General features: G+C 37.9%; 3 protein-coding genes and 1 pseudogene across 6 annotated transcripts; 1 reads left to right on the top strand and 3 right to left on the bottom strand.

Moving 5' to 3' along the window:
- The first annotated feature begins 30 nt into the window (after positions 1-30).
- Positions 31-3,565, top strand: LOC103318769 (uncharacterized; annotated as a pseudogene). The gene is made up of 6 exons (XR_016123858.1): positions 31-239; positions 626-726; positions 1,264-1,341; positions 1,488-1,559; positions 2,262-2,359; positions 2,463-3,565. The product of XR_016123858.1 is annotated as an uncharacterized LOC103318769 (transcript).
- Positions 3,566-3,929: 364 nt separating this feature from the next.
- Positions 3,930-9,310, bottom strand: LOC103318768 (uncharacterized). 2 transcript variants are annotated; one of them, XM_008220204.2, is made up of 10 exons: positions 8,859-9,310; positions 8,183-8,591; positions 7,466-7,557; positions 6,651-7,351; positions 6,272-6,342; positions 6,101-6,190; positions 5,828-6,010; positions 5,595-5,699; positions 5,015-5,150; positions 3,930-4,195 (listed from the first exon to the last, which is right to left on the bottom strand). In XM_008220204.2, the coding sequence occupies exons 2-10, from the start codon at positions 8,555-8,557 to the stop codon at positions 4,032-4,034; spliced, it is 1,917 nt and encodes a 638-aa protein (XP_008218426.2). In that variant the 5' UTR covers positions 8,558-8,591; positions 8,859-9,310; the 3' UTR covers positions 3,930-4,031. The 2 variants fall into 2 exon arrangements, with proteins under 2 accessions (XP_008218426.2, XP_008218427.2); XM_008220205.2 differs by having other exon boundaries at positions 8,183-8,585.
- An 869-nt stretch (positions 9,311-10,179) lies between these two features.
- LOC103318767 (ALBINO3-like protein 2, chloroplastic) lies at positions 10,180-15,300 on the bottom strand. The gene is made up of 15 exons (XM_016796679.2): positions 14,863-15,300; positions 14,603-14,709; positions 14,081-14,208; positions 13,432-13,503; positions 13,138-13,239; positions 12,640-12,699; positions 12,424-12,489; positions 12,261-12,308; positions 11,864-12,040; positions 11,713-11,768; positions 11,502-11,619; positions 11,122-11,211; positions 10,727-10,836; positions 10,408-10,605; positions 10,180-10,332 (listed from the first exon to the last, which is right to left on the bottom strand). Exons 1-14 carry the CDS (start codon positions 15,234-15,236, stop codon positions 10,443-10,445), a joined length of 1,671 nt encoding a protein of 556 aa, XP_016652165.2. The 5' UTR covers positions 15,237-15,300; the 3' UTR covers positions 10,180-10,332; positions 10,408-10,442.
- A 321-nt stretch (positions 15,301-15,621) lies between these two features.
- LOC103318766 (sugar transport protein 10-like) lies at positions 15,622-17,551 on the bottom strand. 2 transcript variants are annotated; one of them, XM_008220201.3, is made up of 2 exons: positions 17,399-17,551; positions 15,622-17,210 (listed from the first exon to the last, which is right to left on the bottom strand). In XM_008220201.3, the coding sequence occupies exons 1-2, from the start codon at positions 17,520-17,522 to the stop codon at positions 15,802-15,804; spliced, it is 1,533 nt and encodes a 510-aa protein (XP_008218423.2). In that variant the 5' UTR covers positions 17,523-17,551; the 3' UTR covers positions 15,622-15,801. The 2 variants fall into 2 exon arrangements, with proteins under 2 accessions (XP_008218423.2, XP_088901227.1); XM_089045101.1 differs by having other exon boundaries at positions 17,373-17,505.
- Between the last annotated feature and the right edge of the window lie 200 nt (positions 17,552-17,751).

Genomic DNA, 17,751 nt, shown 5'->3' with positions numbered 1-17,751 from the left:
ATGTTGGCCGACCTTAAGATGGGTAAGACTATGCCTTTGTCCAATGTCCTCCTCCGACAGACACAAATACGATACGACGAAAGATTGACAAAGAGAAAAACGACCAAACACGCACCACCGTTGAAGCAAATCTGAAAGAGAGATATCCGTCCGACTCTCTCTCTCTCTCTCTGACTCTGAGAAATTCTTGAGATTTCATTCAGTTTTTCAACAAAATGAGTATGACCCAGTTCGCTATGGTATGTTTTCTTCTCTCTTACTCTCGCAATTTGTTAGCTTTATTGTGTTTGTTGGCCGTTGATTTTCGCTTTTACTTTGAATTTAGAAAATTTGTAGTTTTTCAAGTCATGCTCCAATTAGGTGTTCTGGGTTGTGCTGATTTCAAAATTTCTGTTCAGTTTTTTGCTCTATGAACTGAAAGTTAGAAATTTTGGAAGTTTAGTGCTTCAAAGTTATATTCCCTTATTTATTTGTCCATCCATAATTGTAACGACTGAAGCTTCAAATCCTACTATCAGTTCGTGTAAATTTAATTTCCTTCGCTAGTTTATATGTAAAGAAACCTTCTTGGTTCAGCTAATGGTACTTCTATCACTTATAAGCTTATCTTGTAACCAAAATGCAGGTTGAGGAATTGGCTTCTCTTGTCAAAGACAATCTTTCTTGCAAGCATCTTATTCTCTCAGTGGAAGAGTGCTTGGTGGACTTCCTTCAGAGTGATACCAGGCATGTAAGACAACTGCTAAATATTAGTTGCATTGTCCTTTCTTATGAGATTAGTTTGGACAGAAGGTTGTGCAATCCTTAAAACTATATGAAGCAGGAGTGTTACTATGGTCACGAGTGATGCGACTAACTGACCTCAATTTTGATACCCACTTGGGGCTGATACCCAAAATTGGGGGTCCACACCCCCACAGACATCTGGGATCAGTTGCATCACTTGTGAATGAATATAGCTCTGCACTATAAGAGTTTTATTTTAGGGACATCTCATTGATCAATTTACAGTGATTGGAAATAACTGTTATCAACCTTGCAGTGCATTTATATCCTATCTCCCAAATATGTTCAACCGGGCATGGTATAATCATACATGTTCTATAAGTGAACTGTTGTCTTGCTTGTGTCTTTTCCCTGACTAGTGTAATATATTTCATGATAATGCAATAGAGATAAGATTTGTTTGAAACCCTATGAAGCTGTTTCCTGATCATTATCTGTGCTGAGAGTACTAATAAAAAAAAGTGAAATTTGGTGCAGTTCCAGTGGGGTCTTGGAGTTGGAACCCATGAACTCATACAACCGTCTTCTCTTGCATCGTCTTGCAGACATTTTTGGGTATTTTCCTTTTTTCCATCATCTAATTGTTGATTTGTTGAATGTTTTTTGTCATATCTTTCCCTTTTTTTTTTCTTTTTGTGGAAGAATGTTGCAGCTCACATGTACTTGACTTCTGTTGATAATAATATACTGCTTTTTTCTAGCTTTTCCCATGAATCCGTTGGTGAAGGAGATGACCGGCACTTAATTTTGGAGCGATGCCCGGAGACATCAATGTATGTGAAGACTAACAAACCATAACCCAGAAATTTCTTGACATCCTTTTTTTTTTTTTTTTGTTAACTTGCTGCACTTATTTTCTTATATATCATGATTTATGATGTTATGCTCAAATTATAATTAAGAGGCTTTGATGGAAATCTTGCATGTTGCCATGTATTCACATTTTGGGATGGACATGCATTGGTTGTAATTAGACATATATCTTGTGTCTGGCACAATCCGTACTTGTCAGACTCATAAACATTTCCATGAATGGGTGTAGATATGAGAAGATTGTCTAGTTGGTGAATGGTATGGCAAGAAAGGTGAAAATTGAATGCATCTCTTTTAGAAGGTAGAGTGGCATTAGTGGGGACAGTTGGAAGTGATTTTAAAGACCTTCAAGCACTACTAATCTAGAAGCTTTTTCAATGACTAGGTAGGGAACAAGAGCTGCACTTAAATAATTAATGATAGTCTGAGATATTTGGCATCTAAGAGAAACTTGTCTCACTAGAATACAATGCATGTATATTTGGTATCAGATTGCTTCAGACTGAACTAAGCTATGGTAATTATATTTTTCCTTCTGAATTTCAAAGTCAATAGAATAATGGTGATTGGGCTTATGATAGTGGTTTAACTAGGTTAATAGAGTTAATTTGGTCCAGTGTCCCCTGTTTTTTCTTTTGGTAATCAGTGTGTTTGGGTTGCAGACCTTCCATCCTTGTTGGTGATATCTTGTGGCAGTATGATGAGCCTGATTCTCCAACTACTTCACACCTATTATTAAAGAGGACAGAAGCTCCCCCAGGTAATGATTTCCGCTCCTTTTATCACTTGCGCGATGTATTTCTGTTCTTATTTCCTATCCCTGTTAATGATGATGTGTTGGACAAACCTCCTTATAATTTTAGTGGTAAGGCAAAAACCTCCTTCGTTTCAACACTCACTTGAGGAGAGAGAAGCTGCTTATTTGGCTGCTCGTGAGCGAATATTTTCAAGGGACTTGGGAGAGGTAAAGGAATCTGTCAAGCAGAAGCCACGTAGTGTCCCTGTTGTTGCCCGCCGGATGATAGCACATGCCCTAGGCCAAAGAATCAATCCATCCAGTCAAGATTCCCTTCATGAAGATTGCAAAGTTTTGGGAGGGCACACTAGTGAATTGAATGTGCAAGACAAGGTTGAAGATGAGCCCAGTTTGTGGAAGCTTTTAAGAAGGAAGGAAATATGAACTCGTGCAGTGAAGTGAAAAAGAACAGCCGTAGTAGTAACAATGCACCACCTTTAACTCTAAGTGAAAGGAAGACTCCCAAAAAACAAGGCGACAAGATTTCGGGTGGTGGCAACAGTATATCTCAGAATGGAAGAAGTGGACATGGTGTCGACGAGGAATACTTCAAAAGGGAACATTTGGGAGCAGCAAAGAGGATGTTTGCTCATGCCTTGGGAATGCGCTCAGGGAGGAATGATGTTCTTTCAAAATGTAGCGAGAGAAAGCATGTTGACACGGAGTAAGGGTTGCTTTTAGAAACACATATTTGTGTGCCGTTTCACTTCTCTTGTACTTGGGTACACATCAACCGGATCATCTGGGGTCTTCAGTCAAATGAATGGCTTATGGGCTTGTAGACTGTTCTGATGACATGTTGGGAGACGCAGTTGTAAAAGGAGGGAACCTCTTGGTAATATGTTGTTGGCTGCTCCCTCGTACGCATGGGCAAATCATATATAGGTCGCAGATACTTGCACAGCTAATTCCATGTAGGACAACGCCATGGTTCACGTTGCGGAAATATTCAGGGAGATGGGAGTGTCAGCCTAACTGGATAATTTTATTTCTTTGTGTGCAGCTTAACATGCGATGTAGTCAAGAAGTATCTTTTTGGTTTGATAGTTAATTGTTGTAATGGGTGGTGCAAGCAATAATCTCACTCACAGATTATTGTTTTTCTTTTTTAAATTATAAGTAATGTTACATAATAATTTGTATTATGAATAATTTTGAACGTTTTCTTTCTCTTTTTTCTCTTCTTTTATATATATATATATATATATATTATATATATCATTCTTTTTCTTGTTCTCACTTGACCCACAGAAAGCCAAATAAGTTTTGATGTTTCCTCAAATTTCCACCTTTTTTCAGCACAAAGTTCGTAAAAACATTCCTGCAGTACGTCAGAATAATTTCTCTGTGTGTGTAGAGAAGACAAATAATGCATGATTGAAAGCTTATCACTTCGCATTAACATGCCTGCAACATTAAGACGACAAGCAAGTTTCAAAACTGTGAACTACCCAACAATACCCTTGAACTATTTTATGTTTCCTCAAATTTCCACCTTTTTTCAGGTTCGTATTCCTGCAGTACGTCACTTTGCATTAACATGCCTGCAAATTAAGACGACAACCAAGTTTCAATGTGAACTATTTGAACTATAAATGGGATATGTGGTAAGGTGTGGTTCATATGCTATTCAATACTACGTTTCGCCTTCTGTTACTGTGGATGCGGAATTTGTAGGCAAAGAATGGAACAAAGACTGAGTAGCTATTAACTTTTGCCTAAGCATAACATTGTACTCGTACAAGCTTCTAAGATTCTTCTGAACATCAGACATATCCATTTCAGAAGCATCCTTCAATTCTGCAGTGAAGTAGGACAGTAATATAAGAAAAGCTGAAAAAGAAGTGGCGAAATCCATAAACAAAATCACCAACCCAAGATTCTGAACTACTACACAAGGATATCATTAAGTCCACTTCATATCTGTTTCTAGTCGATATAGTTTCATGCAAGTCCCAGTGAACATAAGTTAAGAAAACATATAATACCAGCTATCATGGTTTTAAATTGAAATTCGGTGACTGCTTGTCATCATATCAAGTCTCCTATAATGCCGAAACTGTCAACAGAAGACTTGACGAGGGAATATACCACCATGCTGTCTTTCATGCATGAAGACTGCTACACAGTATCCAAACATCTATCTAGTAAACATAAATCCACGAAAAGTTTTGTGCTGGCCTAAGTTGAATCAAATCAGGCTTCAATTAATTAGTATCATTTTGAGAGAGAAGAAAAATGAGATCTTCATAACAACACAATTTGCAGAACTTGTGCTCATAACACCTGACCGATTATATAACACCTGAACTTGTACTCATAAGCCCTTCCCTTCTGATTTCACCATTTAATCAGTTAATGCTTAATAAACTATAAACCATCCACCGATTATATAATGTACATAAGGTTGTAACTTAATCCATAATCACGTTAATTAGATCTACAAATTTACTACAAAGACATTCACATTTCAATCATTTCACGGAAGATACAAAAACGTAGAAAGCAAAAGCACATTCACCCACTTCTATTTCACTTGAGAAATAAGAAGAAAAAAAAGGGAACTTGATGGAAAGAAAAGAATATGGCGGCCCTAAACTTTATGAGTTTAGTTCTTACCTAGTGAAGCTGGTGGAGGAATAATATCGTCATTTGTCAGAGTTAAAGCTTTAGGCAGGGAGGAATCTTCTTTGCACAAACAAACACATTTGTGTTTTCCATCCTTTGTAGAGCCAAGCAATTCAATTTGCAGAGGCTGGAGGACATAAGGATGAAAGAGATACAAAAGTTAACATGTCCTGTTTAAATATTTATCAATCAAAAAAGACAGAAGCATATGTCATACCCAGATGGATTAGACAAGTCACATAATCCTGAGTTCTTTCATCACTTATTCTTGAAAGGACAATCAAATCGTGATTGACACTAATTTTGGTGTGAAGCCATGTAATATAAATAGCCTACACAATTTTTAAAACTACGAAGAAAAAAAATGCATGGATGAGTTGGAATTCTCAAATAGTGATTTGACTGGCAGATAATCTGTGACAATCAACGATTGAAATTAGCTGATTTATTGGACCAAATTCAGTGTAAGTGGTTAGGGAAACCAATAACAAGGTGGAAGGGTTGTCATTAAAGACAAACTAGACCTGTTATCCCCATGTTTTTTGAGAAAGAAACAAGAAGAATGACTCACAGGTTCAACTGCCGAATGTGATGAACTTTCTACAGGGTTCAGTGAAGTTCCAGGTGTAAATGATCTCACCCCACCAACAGTGTGGGAGCACTCTTGAACTGCAGTCTGCATGATTAACATAAATTGAAAATTACAAGTTAAATTTTTGGAGAACCAAGTACTGAAACATTATGAATCAGAATCTTCAAACAGGTTTTCAGGGATCTAACAGAGACAGAAGCATGAAATATTACCTTCTTGTTAGGTAAGCTGAGCTTCCTATTGAAACTAAAAGTATCCATTTCTTGTTGCCTTTGCTTGTGTGATGATCCATTTCGATGAACTGATTGTATATTGAAACCAATGCAACCAGATCCCTTTTTTTCGCTCTCATTCAATGCCTTGCAGCCCCATGTGTACATCACATATTTCCTCAACTAGTTCAAAGCAAATGTACCACTGAGTTTTATTGTATGAAGCCAGACCAATATGAAGTAAAATGAAATGAAAAATACGAAAGAAATTACTTTATCCCAGTGTTCTTGAGCTTTTCGCCGATTTCTGATCTTGCGCAATACACTATCTTCATTGCGGAGTTTTTTAATCCTAAACTCACACTACAAAAGAGAAAAACAGAAATTAGAGACATGAAAACAGTGATGAAGAAAGAACAAAACTTTAAGGATTGAGTATCGTACTTGCACCAGAAGGTAGAAAAAAATGCCAATACAGATGCAATACAGGCCACCAAGATCCGCAAGGAAGCTCACTACATGTTAAGGTAAACAACGATATATATATATATATATATATATATATATGTATATATGTATATATGTATATATGTATATATGTATATCAATAGAACTTAATTGGAAAAGTGAAATACTTCAACTGAGATGGTGGTTTGGAATCATATTAGGGTAGAAATGGTTGTGTGGGTTTGGACTCTGGTCAGTTCAGTCTAACTCAGTTGAGTGATCCGGTGCAATAGATTTGATCTTATTTACTTAAGATACACATAGAACTTAAGTGGAAGGATCGATCTCATATACTTAGGGCACAACATATACTTACCAGGACCCATAATGTTCCGGTTATCTATCTCCACAATGTAGGCAGAGAGAAAGTTGACATACAATGTAGTGTTGAGTATTCCGTCGTTAGAACTTTCAAGGGATGTTTGGAGCTGACTTGTGTCACGGAAAAATGAACCAGGAACAAAGTCATGAAACAGAGGTTGGATGTGCTTTAGACCATGCAGATTACGGTATATCCGTGGGAATAAACTGAATTTTAAAATGTTTGTCATATTCCCTCTGAATGTAACTGGTCTATCATCAAAAGTGCTTCCATTCTTTAGGGTTCCACTAACAAAACTAACATGATTTTTATTAGCATGACTCCTTGTACTCAGATTGAACTGAAATCCAACAGCAGCAGCAGGATTATTAGGAAGATCAATGAATTGCCACGAGATGTACAAACTGTCTTGAATTGGTTGACAATTGTTGCACCTCAGAGTTATCATTGGTCCTCTACTCGTATTTTGACATGAGTAGTTCCCAAATGTTGACAGAGGAGCCACTCTGAAGTCAATAGAGCCAGGATTTCCAGTAACTAAAGTGGCAAGATCACGTAAGTTTGAACAGCTCATACTAGAAATAGTGGTTACGTTAAATTCCAAATCATTGTTGAAGGAGGCCAAGTCGGGTGCATTTGTTGCTCGGACATTATGTACCTCAATAGTTCTCTTTGTTATGATTTGGTAGAGCAACCTGTAAAAATACTGAAAAGCCAAGTAAATATAAGCTAATATGACTAATAGAAACCAGAAAAAGACCAGCGCAGCTAATAAAATCAGCATGAAAAAATGACGGTTCAATACTCACGCAGCAAACAAACCAATGAAGAGAATCCAACTTGCTATTGAGAAGGTTCCTCCAAGTTCCGTCTTCCGTTTCTTAACTACCTTTTGATCATCCTATGCCACAAACGAAGCTAGTTAAAATCCATTGTCATAATTTGATATCAGGATGGATAAGAAAGCTGCCAAAAGGATAATCTAATGAATGTAGTAGCAAAGTGGCTTCAATAAGTAGCCAAAGAAAAGATTCTTAACAATCAGTTATCTACTAAAAAAATTACAAAAGAGAGTATATCAAAGATAGCACCACTACAATTGGCAAGTTAAGATTCACAGAGCGGAAGCAAAACCTCCTACCAAAAATCTTATACTGCCTTTTAAGTTCCAAGCAGCAACATTTTCAGTACATATTTCGTCTGGTGAATTAATCATAATTTTCCTATTCCATGATTACTAGGTTCCTAGGACATTTTGAGCATTCAATAGAATATATATATATATATATATATATATATATATATTGCCCCAAACTCACAAGAACGAACAACCCCATAATTAGAATAAATTATTGACAGGTGGCCACTTGAGGATAGTTCACATAATTGCATTAAGATTCAATGACACTAATATAAATGATGATGAAAAGTAATGCAAATAAGCTAAGAAATAATTCACGAAATCTAGTAGCACATACAATCTAACAACAAAGTGGGCAGGAAATAAAATTGACAAACAAACTAACCAGCCAATGCCTAGTGGAAAAGCAAACATCCAATCTGCTAATCCACCATCTAAGCCTGAACCAAATGCTCCTGCCATCGTTGCCAAGTTTCATAAACCTTAGAAAGAAGCAAAAGAAAAGCCAAGACAGCAGAAACACAAGCGTGGCTTCCAAGAAGACGGCTTGGGATTGCGTGAACTTCTTAATGGAGTCAAAGGAGAAGATGGTCTCCGGGAAGAAGCTGAGGACGTCGGTGCTGATGCCGGAGTCGGTGGATATGGTGGAATCCGCTGTAAAGAGGACGCAGGTGTCGGTGGTCCGATTTAGCAAATACCCAACTGCGCATGTGCAGTGGCTCCCATTGTACCTGATGCTGTTTGATGATGGACATGACATTCTTCTTTCTTCTTGTGCTAGATTTTCTCTGTCTCTTCGAGTGAAAAACAGAAACAAAAACAAAAAATTTACTTTCTTTAATTTTGATGAAATTAAGAGAAAATAGATTGTGGGTTTTGCGTAGGAACAAGGAAGAAAAACCGAAATCTTGGACAATAGTGTTTTATAGGGTAAGTGGGCGAGTCAGGATTTTGGACATGTTGTGACGTTTTATATTAATTTGTGGACGAAATTGGTGTTGTGAAAATTGAGGATTTTGTCTTTTGCCAATTTGCCAAAATCACGGGAAAAGGGTACTCACAAAAATCAATGAGAGTTTGGACTGGTTGAGCTTGAGAGTTGAGCGATGTCCATTGTTCGGAAGATGGTTTGGAATCTTCGGATCCTTGTGTTGTGGTGGGTGCTTTTTCAGTCAACCTGTGGTCTACAAGTTGTGAGCCGGACAGAGAGAGAGAGAGAGAGAGAGAGCAATATTGGTGGAGAGGATGTTGGGTTGTGCTGTGATGTGTGCGATGTTTGATGCGTTACTTTGACAAGATTTCCTGAGTTTTCTTGTGCTTTTCCTGCTGATCCGGTGGTGGTGGTGTTGTAACTTGGAAAGAAAAGAATGTTTTAGAGGCAGAAATGTTTTTGTTTATTAAGATTGAGAGTCACATCAGAAGCAGCTTGTCCTAGAACTTTACCCCCAACGCGTGAGATGCTGCAGAGACTTTCGGACGTGGAGTTTGTGGTTCTGAAGCACTCTGTTCAGTGTTGACCAGAAAAGGAAGAGACTGAAACACCTTGGTGTGTTTTTCTATCTTTATATTTCAAATTAGTACACGGTTCCAAATAAAAGAAAGAAAATTAATATAACTCGGTTTTGGGTTGTCAAATAAACAAGAGGACAAATGGAGGGCACGTGGGGAGGTTGCAGCCTTGCGGGGGATCCAAATATAATATTAAAATAAAGGATGCTAAATCCTGAATGATCTCCAGCAGCAATCGATCGGGATTTCTCATTCCTATTATCATTTCGTCCCTTCTACCGTTTTACAAAGACTAGGTATGGATGGAGAAGATTCAAAACGTGTCACGCGTACATATTACTTACAATTAATTTTTATAAATAAATAAAATCATGCTTGTTAATTATGATTAAAACATGAACAGCTAGCTAATTTTTAGAGATTGTCATTTCCTCGGAAAAATTAAGAATTACAACTCTTGTGCTCTCAAGAATTAAAGCCCTTATCATTTTGGTTTTGGAAAAATTGGAATGTTGGATTTACATATATGTAGGGATGAATGAAGACAAATGTCTGGTTAAGTAAGATTAACTACCATGGGGTATATTAATCTTCCATTATGAAGAATAATCTCTACAACATAGGCCATGGGCTCCAAGTCCAACAAAAGAAAAACACTTGCTATGCCTGTGGGCCTCTATGGCGAGCGATTTGGATAAAAGACTCGAGGTTGTGAGTAGAGAGACGAAAAAGCAAGAAACAAGAGCCAACTCATTCAATTTCTGGTTGGTGGAAATTGACAACTAAGATGACCATCGGCTGCCTAAGAACAAAGAAGTTCGATGTCATCAACCAAAGTTGAAGCTTACTTCGGGCGCCAAGCTGCTTGTCTTGTATCAGAATCCACTAAATTTATACACACTTTTGAAGATTAATTAAGAGCAACCACTCAGTACAGAAGATTATATATGGATCCAATGTTCTACCCCGACAACTCCTTCAAAAATTATTTTTCCTAATTTGTGTCAATTATTTTGATCCTGGACACTGAAAATACAAATCAATGATTAGTATCTATAACAAAAATGAGCACAACAATATACATTTGAGTGAAAAGCAAACCAATATAAATAAATCTTGCAGTGAATTATGCAGAATCAATAATCCCTTCGCCTACTGCCAACGAGATCACCGACAAAACTCTCATCCTCGTTTTCATTTTCATATTGCTCCAAGTATTCGTTGTAATCAGGGTTATAAGCAGCAGCCAAGCGCAGATACTTTAAAGCTTCAGCCTTGCGACCCACATTGGATAAAGCACTGAAAAGCCATGCCCAGCCACACAAGTGCTTTAAAATTTAAATACATATGTGGAAGATTTCTTCACAAATACTACTCTAATCAACTCATTGCAACATTAAAAAAAACTATGAGAAATTACCTTGAAAGCAATAATAACCCTTCAAAATAATGGGTTTTGCTGCTTGGTTCATCTGGCTCTTCCAATTGTGCAACTCTTTCAAGGTGTACAATCCCTTCCGCACTTTTTCCCTGCTCAAACACGGGTGAAAAGTAAATTAAAATTATGGCTTTTGACCTGCTGAAAACCAAGTACAGTTCCAAGGCATACCATGGCTCAGTCATAAATAACAGTCTAAAAACCTAAACATAGAAGAATGGAAGATGAGTAAAGATTTGGCAATGCTAACCATCTGTGTCGGCATTTCCTTAAAGAAAATATATTCAAACCATAAATGAAACAGAGCAGTCTCAAAAGTTTCCTTCTAGACACATTTGTATGCAGAAATGCCATCAGTAAAGCATACTGAGCCTCACCTGCCGTATGTAGGCAACACCGGCCCACTGAGATGCAAGAATTAGAAGATCAATGTCCTCCACTTCTGTCGGCTGGCCAGCACTGTAGAGCTGATGAGAAATTAAGAGAGTGATTAATGAATGAATAAGCAAAAGATTCCAATCTAGAAACAGTGGTTGCAAAACGGAAAAATGTCATAACAGTAGCGTAGTCACATAGTATGCCACTGAAGTATCATATCCCTTGACTTTTTGTGAGGAAGGCAGACTATATTCTGAAACCTTACAATCACAAAGTGCAGTGCTTAGGCAAACGTCACGCCCAATATATAAACCCAATCATACTTGCTGATATGAAAACAGAAAGGTAAAAACCATATAAAGTAAACATGTATTCCTACCTTGGTGATGGCACGCTGAAAGTACTCGGTAGCCTCTGCGTGCAAACTTTTCTGCAATAGAGTCTGACCCATTACAATCAATGCTCTTGCATATTCAGGATCCTTCTCAAGGGCAAGTCTGTTTTAAAACCAAATAAAAATTATTTATTTAGTGCATAAAAAACAATTGATATGATAAAATATGTACTGCAATTCAAACAGAGAAAATTACTTCAGCAAAGGAAGTGCCTTTTCTTTATCGCCTTCTGATAAGACTTGGACCGAAAGCTGTCTCAAGAATCCCAGGCAGGATGTTGTAAGAAAACCTAGAATGACAACTGGTATAAACATAATGCACAAGGTTCTAGTTCATGAACACTCACATTAAGCAGCTCTTTAGGGGACAGGTTCTGTAAAGTTATTTTCTTCCATCTTGTAGGAGAAGCCAAGGGTGATATTTCAGGAGTACCAGGCTTCTCGGATATTGCAGTGTCTGTAGGAGCATCCTTGTCTGGCAACCCCAACTTTGCACGCACAGCAGGATCTCTGAGAACCAATTGCTGAAAATATAGGGAGATTAGAAGGAAAAACTAGTTTTATGATACTTTGTTACAATGTATAAAGACACAAAAAGAAATCCCACCTCTTAAAAACATAAACAAATATTGCAGCATAAAAAATATTGCAAGTATTAAGACACAAAAAGAAATCTAGATGGCACAGTAACAGATTTATCCTCTCTTTAGAAGGGAAGTTAAAAAGTAAGTATAGTTTACTCACCTGAATGACACTTAATGAGCTATTTGTAACCCAATACACTAGGCTTCCCTGCAAAATAATGTAGATGTATATGTCGAAATTTCCTAGGCCATAGAGAACAATCATGTGGTCCAATATACCACAGCCTAATTTCACAAACTTGTAAAGATAAAAGTAAAATTACCTGAGGAATGCAGAAGCCAATTACAATAATAGGCAATGTCATAATATCCAAATAAAACTTGTAGTACTGCAATAAGATAGAGAACCCTAATCAATTATGTGAAAATAAATAAACCTTTAACTGGTTAAAAATATTACTACAATCATAACTAACAAGAAGGGGAGGGGAATTTAGTAAGAAAGCATTCTCACTGGTATGAATAGTATATCTACTCACTTTTGCTAGATTGCTCAATAGGTCATTGCCTTTCACGAGTGCAGATGTCTTAAAAGAAATCTGATGAGTAGAAAAGATAAACATCAGCTACACTTAAATTAACATACAAAACAAACAAAGGTATCTAACCAGTTGCAAGAACACCATAGCAGATTTGTCCCATTCCTTAAACACTACGAACTCCTCTTATGCTATACTGTAACAAGAAGAAAACTCAAAATTGATCCAGCCTTAAATTAGATTGATTTTCAACGATCTTTAAATTTTTAATTTCACTTAGATTGCCTTTGAGTTCTGCAAACCACAGTACAGTAAAAATATCACATTAAAGCACCCACACATGGGGCAATGGGACCATCATCTCTACAGTTTGAAAATTCTTCTCACACATTTGACCATATAATATAACTCCACAGAAGGTTGATACAAGGTAAAATAGATAAAAAGATAAATGACTTGAATCTGAAATCAATAGAGACCAAGTACATGATTAAGTACCTGAACATTTGCATAGTGCAAACCAGCAATCAGGAAAGGAAAGATGGCGCCATAAACACCATGAGGCAATTCAGTCAAATTGTTGAACCACAAAGTGCCACCCTGAAATGAAATAAAAGAATTCCATATTCATCTGCTTTTAAGGCTAAAAGAAAAGTTGCATAAATGCTACCAAAGATTTAGAACTGCACTATGGTCAATTCTCTGAAGCACTATACATTTCGGTTTCCGCATACCATAGAATAGATAAGCATCACATAAAACTGACCAAAAGAAAACTGTATACGTTCTTACGCAATCAAACCCAGGATGATTACCCAGTGACATTCTCCGAATGCTATTCAACCACAGAAGAAAGCATGGAACCTGCAGATGAATTATAAGACAGGGAAACATTGTTAATTATTGAAGAAGAAAAAATTATAACATTGTTAATTATTGAAGAAGAAAAAATTATCTAACAATACATATATTTAGCAAAAACACAATATCTTTGTTTTAGTGAAAAGACCAAGACATCTTTTTCTCACAACCATAACCCACACTTTTCTTGAGAAACTCTTAGCACTCGTAGTTTGACCAAAGCCTTCAAACTGACTATATTAGTCATCAAGGTTGTTAACTCTCGCCAACCTTGAAAATTCATCACTCAACTGTGTCCTTTATCGTCTTATAGCTCATTTATTTCACATGTATGAGGAGTCCAATATACAAGTAAACATTATAGTCAGCAAAATAAAATGAAGATACGTGCAAGATATACATGACAGATTTAAAGGATTTCTAATCAATTATTATTGAACCATCCTATGTATTTAAAACAAGATTAAAATCAGGGCTGCTTAATGAAAAAAATAAAAAAAAATAAAGGTTCACATCAATCATCCAGCAATAGAAAGGTTCTCTCTTTCCCTTAAACCCAAACATCATATAAGAAAATTACCTGGACAGAGAAGGATGCAAGGAACCATAACAATGAGGGACATCCGATTGCACTTCTTTCCTTCCGAAATAGAGAAATCTGATCAAGAGAACTCTTTCCTGAGAAAGGTGGTGGCAGTGGAGGAGGCACTATGAGAAATTCATACGAGTCAAACAAAATTTAATAAATATAAAAATAAACAAATAAATATATGGCTACGTTAAAAGGAAAAAAAATTTAAGAAAGAAAGGACTTAATTGTAGGAAAAAGAACAACAATAAAGTACAAATAGTTGCTTCAAAATCTATTCGTAAAGTGAAAATACAAAAGTAAAAATAACAGTTGCTAGTTAGTAGTTATATTATTTTTGTGCCAAACAAAATACAGAACGCTCAGGACAAACTAAATGCTAATGCACACACTCTGGTCGGATAAAAGCAATGCAAAAGAACAGTTCGTACGGGTAAAAGTGAAATTGGTCTGGAGGGAATAACAAAGTAGAGCAATCAAACAAGCGAATTGAATTGGAAGTCTAAAACTCACATTTGGGAAGTAACTCTCCAATTCTTTTCAATTTTTGCAGTTGCACGATGAGCAAGGGGAGCAATGAAAGTCTCATAGCCAAAGTAGAGGACGCAATAACCATCCACCTGTTAATAATTTAAAATCACAGAAAATGAATTACAAAATATAAAAAGAGCATACAAATCCAAACACTTAAAATATATATATATACACACACACTAAAAATTCCACATTTCGGCCGCAGTTTCAAAATAAAGCATAAATCAATCAACACCCACCATGGCAAACGAGTGAGATCATGAAACCCATCAAGCACCGAAATTAGCGCTCGAACGGGAAGCAGATACTCTTCACCAGCGCAACCACCTAAATTCAAAAGCTCCGACTGAGCCGCTGAGTCAGCGCCGGAGACGCCGACTTGAACGAAATCCGAGTCATCTGAAGAGCTACTGGAGAGAAATCGAGAGTGAGAGAAAGTGAGAGTTTGAGGAAAGGCGTAGGAGTTCCACCGGGGGTGAGGTGAGAGAAGGTTAGAGTTAGGGTTAGGGTTTGTGAGGTAATGGAATTGACGGGCGTGAGAAAGAGCGGGGAGGAAGTTGAAGGCGGATGGGCGAAGACGACGGATGTGGGACGAGAGTTTGGAGGTTGCCATTACTGGGGATGATGCGGAACGAGGAGGAGGAGGTGCTTCAGGGTTTTAGGCTTTGGGTGTTTTAGTGAAACTCCTATTCCTATTTGACGTGGGATGATTTGGCCCAAAATGCGGTCACACAAATGGTCAATTGGCTGACCAGTATGAAGCTGCCACGTGGTATGATAAAAATTTAAAACAATGATAAGAAATACTTTTGTTTGTTTAATTAGATATCTATTTTCTTTTTTTGTTTTGGTGTTTCATGGTATGAGATGAGAAGTCTAGAAAGTTGTGAAGAGGTTTTGGAGTGGAAACCTCCAAATTCTTCCTTCATCCCCATTTTCTTAGTTTTCTTGATTTGTAAGATGGAAGGACAGTTTGATGATCAAATTTAGACTCATCATCAAGTTATTGGATGTATAAATAACTAGAAATTTGTACACTTAATTTGGACCTAAAGTGCAACCCAAAACTTTGTCAAGTTAATTGACATTTGTGATGAGCTGATAGCCCCTTGGTTAGGCCGGCCTGCATATTTTGATCAATCTCAATCACGGTGATGGATGATGGAGATTGGACATTCTCAATAATGCATGTCAAGTTCATGAACCTCATCTGGGATATACCTCCCCCAGAACCAGTGTTCCCTGAACACACTGTCCATGTCTTCGATCCGAACGTTCTTGGTCTCAGGCAGGAAGTAGTATATGAAGATGGTCATGAGCGCCACAAATCCGGCGAAAAGAAAGAAGAGCCCAAACTTGAGGTGGCAAAACAGAGCGAGGGAAGACTGAGCCATCCCAAATGTGAACAACATGTTTATAGACACATTCAGGGCTTGCCCTGCTGATCTCACCTCCAATGGACACACCTCACTTGGTATTAACCATCCCAATGGCCCCCAAGACCATGCAAATGCTGCTACATAGAAGCAAATTAAGATCAGCAGAAAATCAGCCTCGCTTTGCGTCAAGTTCCCTTGGCCAGACACTCCGAACTTTATCGCTACCATGGTTGCCACTGCCACCTGACATACAAACATTTGAACACCACCTTGTAGGAACAGAGGCCTCCTCCCAAAAGTGTCCACCCCGGCCACAGAAACACAAGTAGCAACCACATTGACAACGCCGGTTACAGCTGACGACACAAGCAAAGCCTGTTGGCCGAAGCCTAATGCCTTGTAGATGACTGGTGCGTAGAATGTGATGGCATTAATGCCAGTGAGCTGCTGGAAAACTGGAACCAGGACGCACATGACAAGGTGAGGCCTATATCTGGGATGCAGCAGGAGCTGTTTCCATGGAGAATCTACTTTTTTTGCAGCCTCGGATGCATAAACAAGGTCTTGGAACTCCTCCTCCACATTTTTCGTGCCTCGAATGTTCTGTAACATCATCTTTACCTTGTCAGCTGGTTGGCCTCTGTCAAGCATAGAATTGGGAGTGTCTGGTAGGAAGAGAGACCCAACAACAAGCATGACTGCTGGGATAACTGCTAGAGCTAAAGAGAGTCTCCATCCCCGTCCACCCTTTATTTGGCCAGTGCCATAGTTGACAAAATTTCCCAGCAATATCCCAATCGTCACATTCATTTGGAACCCGAAGTTGAGAGCTCCTCTGATATATGCCGGTGCCATTTCTGACAAATAGATTAGGCTAGACTGAATGGCAAAACCAATGCCTATACCGAGCAATATGCGGCCTACGATCAGCATGGGTATGTTCAATGCAGCAGCGGTTAGGATGGCTCCGATCAAGTATATAAAACTGGCAATGCGCATGGACGTGTTTCGACCACAGGCCCTGGTTACTGTAGAAGCAACCAAGGAGGCTACCAATGCTGCAAGGTAAAGAGAGGAGGTAAACATTACCATTGGCTGGCGATCTTCTGATTTGCAGTACATGTTTTCATGATCCCTTTCATCGTTGTGTTGCAGTAATTCAGACGGAAGAAACTTCTTCAGGAACAGTTCCCTTGAAAGTACCCCTCCTGCAATACAATTACCATTTCACAAGTTTTGGTTACCATTATATTCAACATCTTGGTATGTAGCATACAAAAACCCAGGAATTTTTTTTGTTAAACGTTGAGAAGAACTTGCTCCTCCCAGTTTGAGGGGGAAAAAAGAAGAAGAAAGAAAAAAGAAATTACATGGTTGGTAAGAGCTTGAGCTCAACCTGAGTCATAACCAAAGATGAGGCCACCCAAAGAAGCAATCACACAATTCGCCAACACAACGTTGGTGATGTTACCGTCATTTTGCCTCACCCCACGTACAACCACAACAACCCCTCTTGGCATCTTTCTTTCAACAATCTTTTTTTATATATATATATATATATTTCTTTTCCTTTTCTTTCTTTTAACAAAATGGTGGGCAATAAACCGAACTTTTGCCGTGAATGTGAGGGTAAATACTCATAAGCATAAGCAGCCCCCACAACAATCAAAGCGAGGTAATTAACTTTCTTAGCCAAGACTCATTGAACAATCTAAGAAAGTTAATTACCACTTTCCCCAAGCTTGGATC

The sequence above is a fragment of the Prunus mume genome, linkage group LG1 (assembly GCF_029339155.1).
Source record: "Prunus mume cultivar Tortuosa linkage group LG1, ASM2933915v1, whole genome shotgun sequence".
NCBI lineage: Eukaryota > Viridiplantae > Streptophyta > Magnoliopsida > Rosales > Rosaceae > Prunus > Prunus mume.
The sequence above is the reverse complement of the archived record's forward strand: the minus strand, read 5'-3'. Positions and strand labels throughout refer to the sequence as shown.

Coding starts and splice junctions, on each gene's coding strand:
- LOC103318768 (XM_008220204.2), bottom strand. CDS start 8,557: ATGTCATGTCCATCATCAAACAGCATCAGGTACAATGGGAGCCACTGC. Junction 6,191..6,271: donor TTTTCTACCTTCTGGTGCAA/GTACGATACTCA, acceptor TCTCTTTTGTAG/TGTGAGTTTAGGATTAAAAA. Junction 6,011..6,100: donor CTCAAGAACACTGGGATAAA/GTAATTTCTTTC, acceptor GCTTTGAACTAG/TTGAGGAAATATGTGATGTA.
- LOC103318767 (XM_016796679.2), bottom strand. CDS start 15,236: ATGGCAACCTCCAAACTCTCGTCCCACATCCGTCGTCTTCGCCCATCC. Junction 13,240..13,431: donor ATCATCCTGGGTTTGATTGC/GTAAGAACGTAT, acceptor ATTTCATTTCAG/GGTGGCACTTTGTGGTTCAA. Junction 12,041..12,260: donor GCTCATTAAGTGTCATTCAG/GTGAGTAAACTA, acceptor CTATATTTTCAG/CAATTGGTTCTCAGAGATCC.
- LOC103318766 (XM_008220201.3), bottom strand. CDS start 17,522: ATGCCAAGAGGGGTTGTTGTGGTTGTACGTGGGGTGAGGCAAAATGAC. Junction 17,211..17,398: donor CATCTTTGGTTATGACTCAG/GTTGAGCTCAAG, acceptor ATTGTATTGCAG/GAGGGGTACTTTCAAGGGAA.